General features: G+C 52.7%; 6 protein-coding genes across 6 annotated transcripts; 2 read left to right on the top strand and 4 right to left on the bottom strand.

Annotated features, from left to right (window-relative positions):
* Positions 1-1,029: 1,029 nt before the first annotated feature.
* A1O5_08348 (uncharacterized protein) lies at positions 1,030-1,950 on the top strand (the record flags this gene model as incomplete). Its single annotated transcript, XM_007748931.1, has 3 exons — positions 1,030-1,168; positions 1,230-1,401; positions 1,461-1,950. 3 exons carry the CDS (start codon positions 1,030-1,032, stop codon positions 1,948-1,950), a joined length of 801 nt encoding a protein of 266 aa, XP_007747121.1.
* Positions 1,951-3,508: 1,558 nt separating this feature from the next.
* A1O5_08347 (uncharacterized protein) lies at positions 3,509-5,601 on the bottom strand (the record flags this gene model as incomplete). The annotated part of the gene is made up of 10 exons (XM_007748930.1): positions 3,509-3,731; positions 3,811-4,087; positions 4,178-4,258; positions 4,334-4,412; positions 4,473-4,494; positions 4,568-4,790; positions 4,855-4,976; positions 5,023-5,334; positions 5,388-5,409; positions 5,466-5,601. 10 exons carry the CDS (start codon positions 5,599-5,601, stop codon positions 3,509-3,511), a joined length of 1,497 nt encoding a protein of 498 aa, XP_007747120.1.
* Positions 5,602-6,103: 502 nt separating this feature from the next.
* On the bottom strand, positions 6,104-6,754 carry A1O5_08346 (uncharacterized protein; the record flags this gene model as incomplete). Its single annotated transcript, XM_007748929.1, has 1 exon — positions 6,104-6,754. One exon carries the CDS (start codon positions 6,752-6,754, stop codon positions 6,104-6,106), a length of 651 nt encoding a protein of 216 aa, XP_007747119.1.
* A 1,253-nt stretch (positions 6,755-8,007) lies between these two features.
* On the bottom strand, positions 8,008-8,514 carry A1O5_08345 (uncharacterized protein; the record flags this gene model as incomplete). The annotated part of the gene is made up of 1 exon (XM_007748928.1): positions 8,008-8,514. One exon carries the CDS (start codon positions 8,512-8,514, stop codon positions 8,008-8,010), a length of 507 nt encoding a protein of 168 aa, XP_007747118.1.
* Positions 8,515-10,310: 1,796 nt separating this feature from the next.
* On the bottom strand, positions 10,311-10,622 carry A1O5_08344 (uncharacterized protein; the record flags this gene model as incomplete). The annotated part of the gene is made up of 2 exons (XM_007748927.1): positions 10,311-10,539; positions 10,600-10,622. The coding sequence occupies 2 exons, from the start codon at positions 10,620-10,622 to the stop codon at positions 10,311-10,313; spliced, it is 252 nt and encodes an 83-aa protein (XP_007747117.1).
* Positions 10,623-11,839: 1,217 nt separating this feature from the next.
* Positions 11,840-12,472, top strand: A1O5_08343 (uncharacterized protein; the record flags this gene model as incomplete). The annotated part of the gene is made up of 1 exon (XM_007748926.1): positions 11,840-12,472. One exon carries the CDS (start codon positions 11,840-11,842, stop codon positions 12,470-12,472), a length of 633 nt encoding a protein of 210 aa, XP_007747116.1.
* Positions 12,473-12,902: the final 430 nt, after the last annotated feature.

The following is a 12,902-nucleotide window of genomic DNA, read 5'->3' as shown; positions in this document are numbered from 1 at the left end:
TCATCTTTATTTGCCCGAAAGTGCTGTACCTGCGAAACCTCGAATGTCTTCCCCACGCTTGATCCTGCTTTGACCCATTCCCCGCCCGCTCCAAATATGGTTGTGTCCGGCAAGCTTTTGGCCCATTGTAGTACTCCATTATGCTAGGGGATGACCTTACACATCAATAGTGTGAAAGGGCTCTCGGTGGGCTCAACATCGGAATCACAACACTCCTAGAACTCTGCACCTGCGATTGTACTACCCAACAACAATTTCTCTCGAGTTTTTTAATACTGATATCACTAAATTTGAACCAGCCCACCCTGGACAACCCCCGTATGGTAGATCCATCATCCGATCGCGATACACACGACCTCCTGTGGTTATGTTTGGGCTTATTTGGGCTCGCGGTGCTTCTCCCTCCTGACGATTCTCAAAGGTTCTCTCTCTTCTGATGTCCAGAAGTCGAATTTATCCAAGACATGGCGGGTATTGAGCGCCTCTGGATACGTGCCAAGCTCTAATATTCTGCTTGGTCCCAAAAACGGAAGTTTATCGGTCGCCATGCCAGCATGCCGACGTCTTCTTGGAAGTTTTCTTTTGGATCAGGCTGAGCCTTACCGACTATACCGAGAGCTGACGTTCACACCCTGCCGAAGCTCCTATTTTGAATGGTTGATGATTCAGATTCTTCCAGAGTCAATGATATCTCCAACAATATGTTGCAGGTACGTCTTTAACCTTCCAGCAATGTCTCCGTGACGATGTACGGCCACCTTCTTGTTGAAAATTGTTCTCGCACCGGAGGATCACCTTCAGGCCGAGCGAACTTGGCACATGTCTCCATTGGGGGCCAGCCGTGGACGAGGCGTGACTTTACGAAGTCCAGTCTGCCTGCAGGTCAGCCCTGTCGGAAGAGACATATGGCGCGCCATGGATGCTCGAAGAGTTAAAATCCCTTCTCTGCGCCCGGTGCTGCCGCCCTTCAGCTGAAGTTGGCGGAAATTCTGTTCAGTTTTCAATCTTATTTGTATGAATATGCCCACAATGGCAACCGCTATCACGCCCTCTCGAATTTCGACAGCTTCGCTTACAGCCTCCTTGAAAACAACAATCACTCGGCCGGCTGAGCTGAGAGCTCGTCAAATTGACACGATTTGTGGATATGCTTCTACAGCAGGTGTCAGTGAGTCACATTCATCCTTCTTTCTGCCCGTCAATGTGAGCTGTCCTGACCGCCGTCACAGCGTATAGTCTGTACTGTCCAGACAACGTGCCTTGTGTCACAGACTCGGACACGTCCCCCGCCCTTGCCTACTGCTCTTACCCTGGAGCCCTCCCTATAAGCACGGCAATTGCGTATGGGTATTGGCCAGATTATGATTGTGCTATCACACCCTTGGCAGGGTATATGTGTTGGTAAGTGGTTCCACATTCGACAGGAGTTGTAAACCTTCTAATATATTATTTACTCATAGTGGAGATGTCCTGCCTAATCCTGGATACTACTACTGGGACTCCGGGGCCACCATCGGAGCGGCTTGCATGCCAGCCGGCGTCACCAGCATGACCGCTGTGAAGGCGTTAGGCGTGGCCACATCGAACCCGGCTTCCTCAGTTGAACAAGCTCCAACCACGACCCAGCCGCCGCAGCCCCCTCCTAGTGAGAGCGATGGCCTCTCCACCACGGCGAAGATAGGAACAGTGGTGGGCACCATAATTGGTTTCTTCTCCCTGGTAGTCACCATCGTCATTGGCATTATTGGTTGTAAGAAGAAGAGGGACAACACTACGTGGACCCAAGCTGCCAAAAGCACAAAGATTATTGGGTGCTGCAACAGCTCCCGTGCCGGAGACGACCACTCCAGAAATTCACACGTTGAATACGGCCCCGGAGACAACTACCACTACGACCGAGTGCCCGGACGTCATTCGTATCCAATGAAAGGCTATACCTACCAAGCGTAACCACATTGCGTGGACGATCGCTTACCCGGCGCGTCCCCGTCAGCACCTGACGTTCAACCCGGGCAGACTTTTCAGCATATGTTTCAAGATTCTGAGGGTTATATCTACCATAGCTTTTCTATTACCGAACACCCTGCTCCAGCCCAGCTCCGACGCGGCAAGACGTATCGAGCAGACGAAGGGTAACCTTTTGTCCCACTCGTACCGCTGCGGGAAGACTCTTATGGAGAGGATTCAAAATGGATGCTTGCAGACACTCGACGGCCACGGCAGTTCAGATTCACCACCAGAAAACAATTTCCATGTGAGGAAGAGACCTCCAAAAACGATATCCTACTGCCACCGCGGTGACCGCAAAGCCTGTTGGACAGCAAGTTGGTTTTTGTTGAAAAGAGGTCGCACGAATTGCCATCGTTATGGCTGACAACTTCGCCAAAGGAAAGCACTGCGCGCCGCGAGGGTCTGCTGCGTTCTTTCCAGCCCTGAAGTACTAGTACTACTCCGTCTCATGGTACATCAGGGCCTGGGATTGGTTGTTAATGCTAGACCAGCCGACCAAGTTGCTGCACGACGACACAACCACATACAATGCCCGATCTTCGATGGTGCGGGAGTTTTTGCAACTCTGTACGGTAACAAGGCAAAGTGACTGTGCTGTGCTGGGTTGGCAAAGTGGTAGCAGAGGGGGAGAGTTGTCTAGTCACATATCAAACCAAAATGGACTGGCAGGGGGGAGTGCGGAACAGTTTACAGTACTGGCAGAGTGCCATTCTTTATAGCTTGAGCAGAGCATCATGAATTCCATGGCTTTTTAGTGCCGTATACCTAGTTCCTGAGTGTTTTATTAGTTCTGTCCCGTTCCTCGATGCTCCCGCTGTGCTAGGTGTTCGTAGCTCTAGCCGCTGCCCCTTTGGGTGGTTTTGGTGGTGGTATTGTCTTGTCAGTACCAACCAGAAACGCGTTCTCGATTCCCGACCTGCTGGACAGGCCTCTGTGCGTTGTTGCACGTGCACGCCGAACCCTGAAGTGCTCTGTTACAGTACGATGACCTGTTCCCATCGGACATGTATATTTGCGGAAGGATCTCCTTATACTCTATAGCGTTTTCCAAGATTTGTTGCTCAGACGCCCTGGATTCAAGGTCACCATCCACGGTGTAGCAAAACCCAAGAAATGTTTAGGAAGACAGTAAATGGCGTTAAGATAGCGAAGTTGGACGTGCCACTAGTAGATATTATTCATCGATGGGGTAGCACTAAAGGTAGCGCTCGATGCCTCTCTTGTTGGGCTCGTAGTGTGGCTGGTCAACTGACTAGACCAACCGACCTACGTAGTTGACGCTGCCGTTGCAGAGGTTACACTTGCCGACGTCGTGTCCATAGGAGGAGCGTCCGGACCACCCTCCCTTGTAATCTCTAGAGTATAAATTTTGGCCTCGAAAACCATGTCTTCACCAGCGCGCAGGACCCCGGTCCCGAATTCGAGCTGATCAACGTGCTACGCGCCCGAGAGTAACCCCGTTGTCCGCAGATACTTGAGCAGTGAGTGCCAGCGGGCCTCATTCCCCCTTCGTCTCGGCAACTTCAATCTGTTCAAACGCCACACCCTCGGTCTTTTCCACAAGCCCACGGCCGTCCAAGGTCATGTGCAACACGACCTCCTCACCGAACAACGCACCCATTTCCTCGACGGGCCTGCCGCGCGTTTCTGGAATGAAGAAGTACACGACGATTTCGCAGACGAGGCAGAGGGCCATGTAGATCAGGTACATTCGCCAGGTTCTGCACACACCAAGATACACTAGGTCAGTAAGATGCTAAGTCGAATGATGATGGACGTCCCTCCTTCTCGTCTACTTACATGTTTCGAAAAGCCACCGGACCCGGCGTGGAAAAGGTGATGAACCCGACGAAATACGCGAACATGCTCAACCCGATGCCCTTTGCTCGAATCGTGGTGGGGAATATCTCGGAGCACCAGACGAAAGATGGGGCGTCGATGAATTGGAACAGGATAATGAAGAGGTAAATGCAGGCAACCGCAGCGGTATTTCCGGCCTGGTTTGTCTTTCCGAGATATTGTCGCTGGAGCAGAGCTTCGATGAGGAGATTGGCGGCCAGGGCAGGGAAACCGATCACTGAATTGGAAGACGAGTTAGTGTGCCCAATGGTAGCGGCCACGGTCCCCAGAATGCAGGAGTATGGGCAATCGGGTGACGAGTACTCACAGAATAGGCGCCTCCGTCCGAACTTGTCCATCGTGAAACAGGCCACGAACGCAGCTATGGTTCCAATGACGGAGTAAATAGCTATATATCAGAAATTGTCAGTGCTTTGTCGACCATATCACCTTCATCTCCGTCCTGAATCTGAACACAACTCACCATAAACAAGCAGTGGCATGACACCTTTGAGCCCCAACGTCCCAAATATGAGGACTAGATAGTTTGCAATACCATTGACCTGTGCGTCAACGACGTCAGTTCAACAGCAGCATTGTGCGAATGAAACTGGGCAATTTACCCCAGTTGCTTGAGACGCAAACCTAACATCAGGTTAGTGTCTGTTGGGTAATGCCATTGACTCGAAAATCCGATGGGCCGGACCGAGCAACTTACATGATGAAGAGCACGAGAAACGAGCGTTTTCGCCAACTCGGCTTCGTGAACATGCGGACATATCCTGATTTCTCCTCCTTATCCTTCTCCACCTGTGCACGAATCTGCATGAACTCCGCTTTAGCAGCAGAATTTTCCGGATCATCAACATCGCGATGCAGACGCTGGATGGCTTCGAGAGCCGCTTCATGACGCCCAATCCAGCACAGGTACCGAGGAGATTCTTATGCTAATGCGTGAGCGCATGGTATGGGGCGCAGAAGTAGTATAGAAGGGCCAATACTCACCGGGCACGAAATATATCCCAACAAGGAGACCTAGGGGCCCGACGCAGGAAAGTGCAAGAGGCAGGCGCCATTGCAAGGTTGCGTTCTTCGCGAAATAGGTTGCCACCGAAACCCAGGCGACACTGGAATTTATTAGCGGTATATGACAAATAGGAGAATGGGACGTACGCCACATATCCGAGGCCGAATCCCATAACTGTCATGCCAGACATGAGTCCACGGCAGTGTGGTGGGGACACCTCAGTGAGATACAACGGGACCAGGCATATCAACATGCCGAGCCCAAACCCATGTAGGATTCTGATTGTGATGAGCATTGCCAGGTATGGAGACCCAGAAGTCCAGCCGGCACCAATCAAAGAGAACAAGGCAGACGCTGCGAGGGCTTTTCTGCGGCCGATCCAATCGGCTAGCCAGCCTTGGGAGAGGGAACCAAAGGCAGCTCCGGCCGCGAATAGGGCATTGACTGCGCCCAGGATGCTGGAAGGTCCGTTGGTCAGACACCGACATAGATGGGGCACAGTCGTGCTCACTTTGCAGTATATTTGCTCGTCGCTATTACGTTTATCAGTATTGTCGGAAGTTGTCAAGAATCACGCCAGGACACTCACGATCGAGGTTGAAGTCCTTGTAGAAGCCGGGTTGGCCGATACTGGTTATAAATGCCCCGAAGCCATACCCGTAACCGAAAGTGCCAATGGAAACGATCATGCCGATGATGACATTGTACAAAGTAAGCCTCGCCATGTTGCACCACCAAAAGTCTGGTTAGAGGAGGAGAGCTCAGAGCGCAGCGTGCATTTTTCTCATGGTATGGGTTCGCACGGCTTCACTCTTATATCCTTTAGACGCTTGAAGTAAGCGTACAATAGCCGGGCCGCTGAGGCAGCTTCAGCCAGTTCAGATAGAGTCCCGTCGATATTTCGCCCTTCTGAGAGAGACGGTAGAATACTGGAAATTCAGCATCGAATAAGCTGCCCCGTGGGGAAGCTGGAGTGCCATTCCGGCGTGAAAGCTGGGGCTGAGGAGCTCAGCCGGGTGAGAGAGCGGTCGGAGTGGGATCTTTATCAAATTTTGGATGGGCCCAGATTCTGACAAAATACAGTGGCGTCGACCAAGTATTTTAGCGGTCGCTTAGCAGCGGCTCTTCGCCCTATTGGCTATAACCGCCGAGCGAGGCTGGCCCAGCCCTCCGATATAATAGGCGCCTTTGGACCGAGACAGAAATGGCCCAGACACCGTGCCATGTTTACTGGAACAAATATCCCCATTTCGAGGAGAACTCCGCACCCATGGCCCATGCCTCCGGATCCCACGTCGCGCGGTGGACCTCCCGTCGGAGAATCAGGCTGGCCATTCCAAACAAGTCTCGCACGAACTCGTTCAGATCAATCAGACCACTTAGCAAGATCATGTTGTCCCGCAGCCGAGGAAAGGGGAACCGGTCGATCCAGCGCTGATGGGGCATGGCGAGCTGCAGGGGAGACGGCCGGAGCGAATCTGGAAGAGCCAGATACTCTAGAGGCGACTTTGCTTCCTCCCAACAGTCGCTGCAGCTTGTGCCTTGCATTTCGCCGTGCTGGCCTAGGGTGGAATAGATGGCCCAGGCCGGCCAAGAGAGGAAATGGTGGTCTGTGGTCATTCCGTACAGAGCGTTTCGCATCAAAGAAGGGCTTGTTAGAGACAGGGTCGCACGCACAACCTCGAGTGCGTTCGCTTGGGGCGACTGGTCCGATATTGGTGCCGTGTCTGCAACTTCCTTTTCAACGGTGCCTGTCTGCCACGAAGGGCCAGTCGGCCTATCGCGAGAGGTTGTGGCGGGGACAATACTGCCGTCGCTGACGGTTTCGGTCACTTTATTCACTCGGGCCAGCTGGCGGTTTCCTAGTGGCCTGGTCATCAGCAGCCTGTTCACAGACCCGTGTGCCACTTTTCGCAATGGATGTGGGGCTGATGGCCAAAGAGAGATGGAGAAGGGACAAGGATGCGACGACCTACTTCTCGCTCGCTGCGCCAGCCTATCTTGTATCCGCTTCCTCTCCCTGGCATCCTCGACGCCGAACCAGTTATCGAGGCTCGCATTAATCCTGGGCCTCCCTCTTTTCCGCCGCTCAGCCATAACTGATTGGATTCGCCTTTAACTCAGTCCTGCACTTCTGATATTTCTTCGGTGACAGGGTTATCGGGTCTTGAGAAGAGGCAATACCAAAATATTGTCAATTCAGGTTGACGTTTGCTAATGAGATAGAGCGGCTGGGCTAAGTTCTGAGAAATTCACAAGTGGAAAGAAGGGAAGCTCCTATTGCCGAGGGCTGGGCAGTTCACCCCTCAGCTTTCCGGGACGTATACGATTTCTCGGGTTGCGATTGGGTGAGAGTGCCCCTATTGAATAGCCTTGGGAGGCTTCCATCTAGGTCAAAGTCGAGGGACCTCTTCCTGACACAAATTGGAATGATGAATATGGCAAGAGACGTCGGACAGACTTCAAGGCCGCTCGTGTGGGCCATGAGATGATGAGGTCAAGATCGAGGTCTATGGTATTTGAGACCGGCCGCTATACATTCTGAGATTGCGTCAGCCATCACGAGGTGAAGTCTGCATGGGTCGGCCTGTGTTTCTCAGAAGGAAGTAGTCGAGACGTCTTAAACTAGGTCGGCATATAGCACGACTCTCTCTGTCGTTGGATCGACATGGCCTGAGTCTCGACCCGCATCGCATGCCACGCTCAGCAGGGCCGAGCCCAGGCCGGCTATTCTTTCTCGGTCCGATTGGTCAAGGTAGCCGGTTTGCAGTACGTTCCGGCGAAAGGCCAGACATAGTTCCGTTCCTGTGCCAGTCTGGTGAAGACACCCCAGTTCCTAAATTCTGACAAAATCGTGGACTCCACGTTTTCGAGGTTCGTGGGCCCCAGACAGCAAGAAAAGACTTGGAGATGTCGATATCAATTGGCATACGTTCTCTCAAGCACATTGCCTGCTGAATAGTGAAAACGCTGAGAAGTGATGCCCAATAGAATCTCAATGGGTCGATATAATAGCTCATTACCCCGTATACCCCGTACACTACTTCCCAACACCAGAGAAGGGGATAATAGACCTGGATGGTGAATTCGGTGACCTTGTGCTTGACCCGGCGGCTCTGGACAGCCTGTGCTCAAGGGTAGCAATGAGCGTACGAAGACAGTCCTGGCGAAGTCGACGAGGCCCAACAGTTTGTGGTGTTCCGATCATGGGCAAGCCTCTGGTTTGGTCTGATCTCATATGCTGTACACACGTTGTCATCTTGTTGATGATTCGCGATGCTTGTCGCATCAGGAGGTTGGTTCATTGAAAACAATTCGCACGCTTCGTCCCAAAAGGCGTGGCATAGGTCTCCTAGCTGATAATCCAGAGGCAGGAATTTCTGCGCCACGCTTTTCACGTAGCCCCATGAATCCTTTTCTAGGACCACACGTGAGTCTCGCAACTTTGCAGCAAAGCTTGAGACCCGAGGACCCTGGCGTGCAGCAAGTCCGCCAACTACTGTCACCCATAAGAGGAATTCAGGATGCGTCTGCCAGTATTGACAACTGACACATTCGTCCAAGGCTTCTAAGAGCAGTTTCGTGACCTTCTCGTGGAAACCACCAATGACCGGCAATGTCCAACCGAGTTCAGCCATCTTCCAGTCCCAGCGAGTCAGCGTTGCAATCACGATGAATCTCAGGCAGTGATCTCATGCCTTGGAACGGATACAACGGAACGAAAAAGCCAGATCAAGAACATGAACTCAACGGGGGCCAAGGACTTACAAAAACAATTGCAGAAAGACGGGCAACTTCGAACAAACAATCTCCTTCGGGCTGAAGTTGCAGAGCATCGTGTTGTAAAGAGCGACGAGTATGAAGCATGAGCATGAGATCCGGGCCTTTGTGGGGATCACGTAGGGAAAGCGAGTATGTCTCCAGAAGGATCCGAACTTGACAAATGATTTGACGCAGCTGAGGGCCGCCGCAGAAGTCCTGCAAAAAAGCAAATCCATCTCCGCGGGCTGCAAACCGACTCTTTGCTACGTCGTCCCATGCCTCTTGCAATGAGGCGACGAGGTGTGGCGTTGAATAAAGAGGTGAAAATACCGGTTTGGCAAGACTCATCAAAGAATGAAAGGTATCGACCCTAAATCGGTAAGCCGCTGGCCAGGGGGGAGACCTCAACCTTATCTACATTGATATCATGTTGCTCAGGCCGTGTATTGCAAGGTTCTCTAGACCTCCTTTTTGGCTGACGAGCGTCCTCAACGCATGCAGATGGGTTCGTTCAAATTCCATACTGGAATAGAATTCGTTGTCTCTATACACAGGAGCGGTGAATCGGGGATGCTTCAGAGAACGGACGGAACCATGAATTGCTAGGAGGGTTATCGTCCAGAGGACTTCATCTGACGCAATACCTCCCTGGTCCTGCACGGCTCTCCGAAGATGTCTCAGCGCTTCTTGTTTTGATTGAAGTTGGAGCATCTCATTACGAGGTGTTCTGCGGCCAAAGTAAGATCTGTAACATCCGCCTGCATATATGGTGGCAAAACGACAGTGCGGAGCTAATAGCGAGGTGCGGACGGCGGCTTCTCGAATCTTTGTGATTGCAGCATCGTGCGTGGCCAAAGCAAATGCCGGCAACTGATGAATCAATGCTTCAACACTGTCTCAGCCCACGACTGGTCCAACGCTCAGACGTCGTCCCTACCGTCATCGAAGGCTCTCTGGAAATCGTAAGAGATTTCCAGGTCGCCGAAAAGGTTGAGTCGACCCCAGCGGGTCGTGTCAAGTATCGTCCTAGGGGAAGGATATACGTCAAAGCCAGTAGCGAAGGGATCGGTCGCCAGGAGAGCAGCACCCCTCGTCATGTTCCATGGGCCGTGGGCTTCCAGTGTTGAAAGCTGTCGGCCAGCTGCAGATGAGATAGTACTCAGTTCAGAACTGGTTTCATCGCGCAATCTCTTGCGGTGCAAGCTCCGGAGCTCTCGGTTCTTCCTGTGCGAAGCAAGTGCGGTGTGTTGGTGTCGACGCGAAGACTGATGCCGCCTATCTGATTCATTGTTCTGGCCATCGCTGACCCAGGGCAAGAATGTCAATTCAATTGTTGGTGGTGGTGGTGGTGACATTTGCGATGATATTAGTAGATCGAGGGAGGATCGATGCTCTGGGGGAAAATTTGCTTGTGCAACGACTTGAAGATCTGAACGGGCAAACAGGGCAAAAGAGACGCGGCCTTGTCCGCTTTGCGCTTTTGTTCTTCACACGTTACGCGCCACAATCGACGACCTTTACAAGTGGCTTGGAGGTTGAAGCTCTACATGCAACTTTGATACCAGGTAGGTGACTTGAGATTGTATATTCCTCTTATATATTAACCGGCTTGTGGTGGCCTCCGTCCGGGCGAACCAGTCAGCACATCATATCAGGGGCGCTGTTGACTTCCTTACAGGATGCCGAGGCAGATATCACCCTTGACTTTGGCAATAACCCGGATGTCCACCTCAAGGGCCAATCGCACATGCACCTTCAAGCTTCCTCCCATATTCTGAATGTCCTTCTTGGAGAATCCTTTGGGGATATAGTCCGGGGTGTTGTCTCCAACATCGCCCTCGCCAGGCTTTGTGACTTCGCCCGAGTTGCGACCTCCAGGGGCACTGTCGAAGCTGTCATTCCTGGGTTGAGCATGGTCAGAACAGACGCTCTCAAAGAAGTAGAAGGCATTTGGAACTCACAAGTCCTTGGTTTCGCCCGACATTGCTCCTGTCTGCTCTCCTTGACCTGGCTGGTTTCTCTTCTCGGATTTTCCTGGATGATGCGACTCGTCGGTGGGGAGTCGAGCTATCAGGTTGGCGTCCGGGTTGGATTCTTTGCGCTATCAGCAGTTCGGCTTGTGCTCAGTATTGTCGGTAGGTGAAACAATGCTTCTTGGGACTGCAGGTCCGGCTTGCAACTCGCTCTTGGATGGAGAAGAGATGTTGTGACCCGTCTCTCGATGTGGCCGACCGGATTTCTATTAGGTGTCGTGGTCACCCGGATGTCCGACAGTGCTACCGTGCTCGAAATAATCGTCCAGCGCCGCTTCCGATTCTCGGTCCTTCCCAAGTCAGCAACGACATTCCCATTCCGAGAAATTGACAGGTTCAAGGATCCATACGGTGAAGTCGGGGCTTGAAGAGAGCTTGTTAGGGGTTGGCAGTCTACACAAGAGGCGCTGGAGGTTGGGTGGTCAGGTGGGAGGGAAGTATCGTCATCAAAGATGTCCGGGTCTTGCGGAGCAGTGTCGACAGTCGGTGATATGGGGTCGTCGGGCCTCATGTCGTTCCTCGCATCAGCATTGAGTGTCCAGACATGCTAGCGCCGTGATCTATCGGATGGCAGGACCGGCGGGATAAAGCAGCTGTGGTGGCTCTTGCCAACTCCACTGGCTTGCTATCGTCGATGTGATGCGTTAGCCCTGACTTGTCTGGTCGGTAGCCACTGCCGATTAGGTGTCTCATTGGCTATTTGATGCAGGAACCGGGTTTCGAGTGTTCAGGTCTCGACAAGCGAGCTCCACCTGTGACATGTCGGAGCTCTGGCAGCTCCTGACACCAGGGCAAACCAGGGGCAGAAGAAAACAAGGAAACACTAGGAAAGGGCCACCAAGGACCAAGCCGGGACCTTGCAACAAGGCGGAGAAGCTGGCAGGTCACCATTATGTCATGGTGAAGCGAGGCACAGACGATCAACATCGTCTCCACCACAAGGCTGCAGGTCAAAGACACCAACCACCGCCATAGGTACACATCTTGACAAGATCGGCCGTCAAACCCCCAGCCCCCGCCCACCCGCTTCCGGCGTGCCAGCACAACCCCCTCTGCCGATCAAGTGGTGTATGACCCGCCTCCGGATTACCAGTCCCATGACCTACTTAGGTACCCGCATCTCATTCGACTTCGATTGTGGTTATCCACCTTTCTGCGGCGAGCAGCAATGGTCCTCTCTTTGATTACTCTGGCAGCCACAGTGCCTCTGATCGCAACGTCCACAATCCAGCTGCAGGAGCAGAGTCAACGCAAACAGGAAGAGAGCGAGCTCGAGCTCAAGACGGAAAAATGCCACCTCAGTGGACGAGCAACCAAACGAATGAGTGCCGAGCGTCAACAACAATTTCAGGACATGAGAGTTATCCTGGATGATGGCTATCTTTTTCTGGAGCCTAGGGCGGTGTCCCGAAAGCACCCCTTCACTGGCTATCTTCTGCCATATCCGGACAAATCCTACGACGGCATCGTCACCACCATCAATGCGGAAAACATGCTCAATTGGATCTTCGTCAACAAAGACACATACCGACTGCAGCATGGGATCCGTGCTGAGGCCCATCCACAGTGGGCTGGCCCTGTGACCTTGGTGTCTGGCCAGGCGTTGAATGAGTGGAGGATAGCTTTCAATGGCTGGGAGGGATTTGTGGCGGTCGAGGAGGACGAAGAGAGGTGGGCCATATATTTCGACAAAGATGACAATGGCCTGGCAGGCAAGGTTGAGGCAAACGCCGTGGTTGAAATTGAATTGGTCCGGACTCCGCTGGAGGAAGAAGCAAGGAGTGATGAAGGTCCCGACTGAATCACACGCCTTGGTGGAAGCTCAAGTCAAAGTGAAACCCGACCAGGCCAAGCGACGCCCTGATTTGGATTTCGCTTCTCGTTCTGGGCCAACTTTTGCCGAAACATAGCAGATATTTGGCGAGTCCGGTTACCTTAGGCTGGCGAGGCTTGCAGATCCGGCAGATCTCCGCTCCGCGGGGGGGGGGTGGCATGAAGCTGGTCTTTGAGGTCAACTAGGCCACCCATGAGCCAATCCGGCTATGCAGTGGAAGGGCCTGTCATCGAAGCCAGTTGGCTCTGAATGAAGCTAGAGCAGAGCCTTCGGAGGACTGAACAAGTCAATCATGTTATGCGGAGTACGAGGTACATAGACCCTTTTTCGCTCTGACACAACTGTTTGGCGTGTGAAGGTTTGTGCCCGACAAAAATACATGGCGAGGGTCCATAGC

This window comes from Cladophialophora psammophila (genome assembly GCF_000585535.1).
Source record: "Cladophialophora psammophila CBS 110553 chromosome Unknown aczJe-supercont1.13, whole genome shotgun sequence".
In the NCBI taxonomy this organism is placed as follows: domain Eukaryota; kingdom Fungi; phylum Ascomycota; class Eurotiomycetes; order Chaetothyriales; family Herpotrichiellaceae; genus Cladophialophora; species Cladophialophora psammophila.
This window is presented reverse-complemented; position numbering and strand designations above follow the sequence as displayed.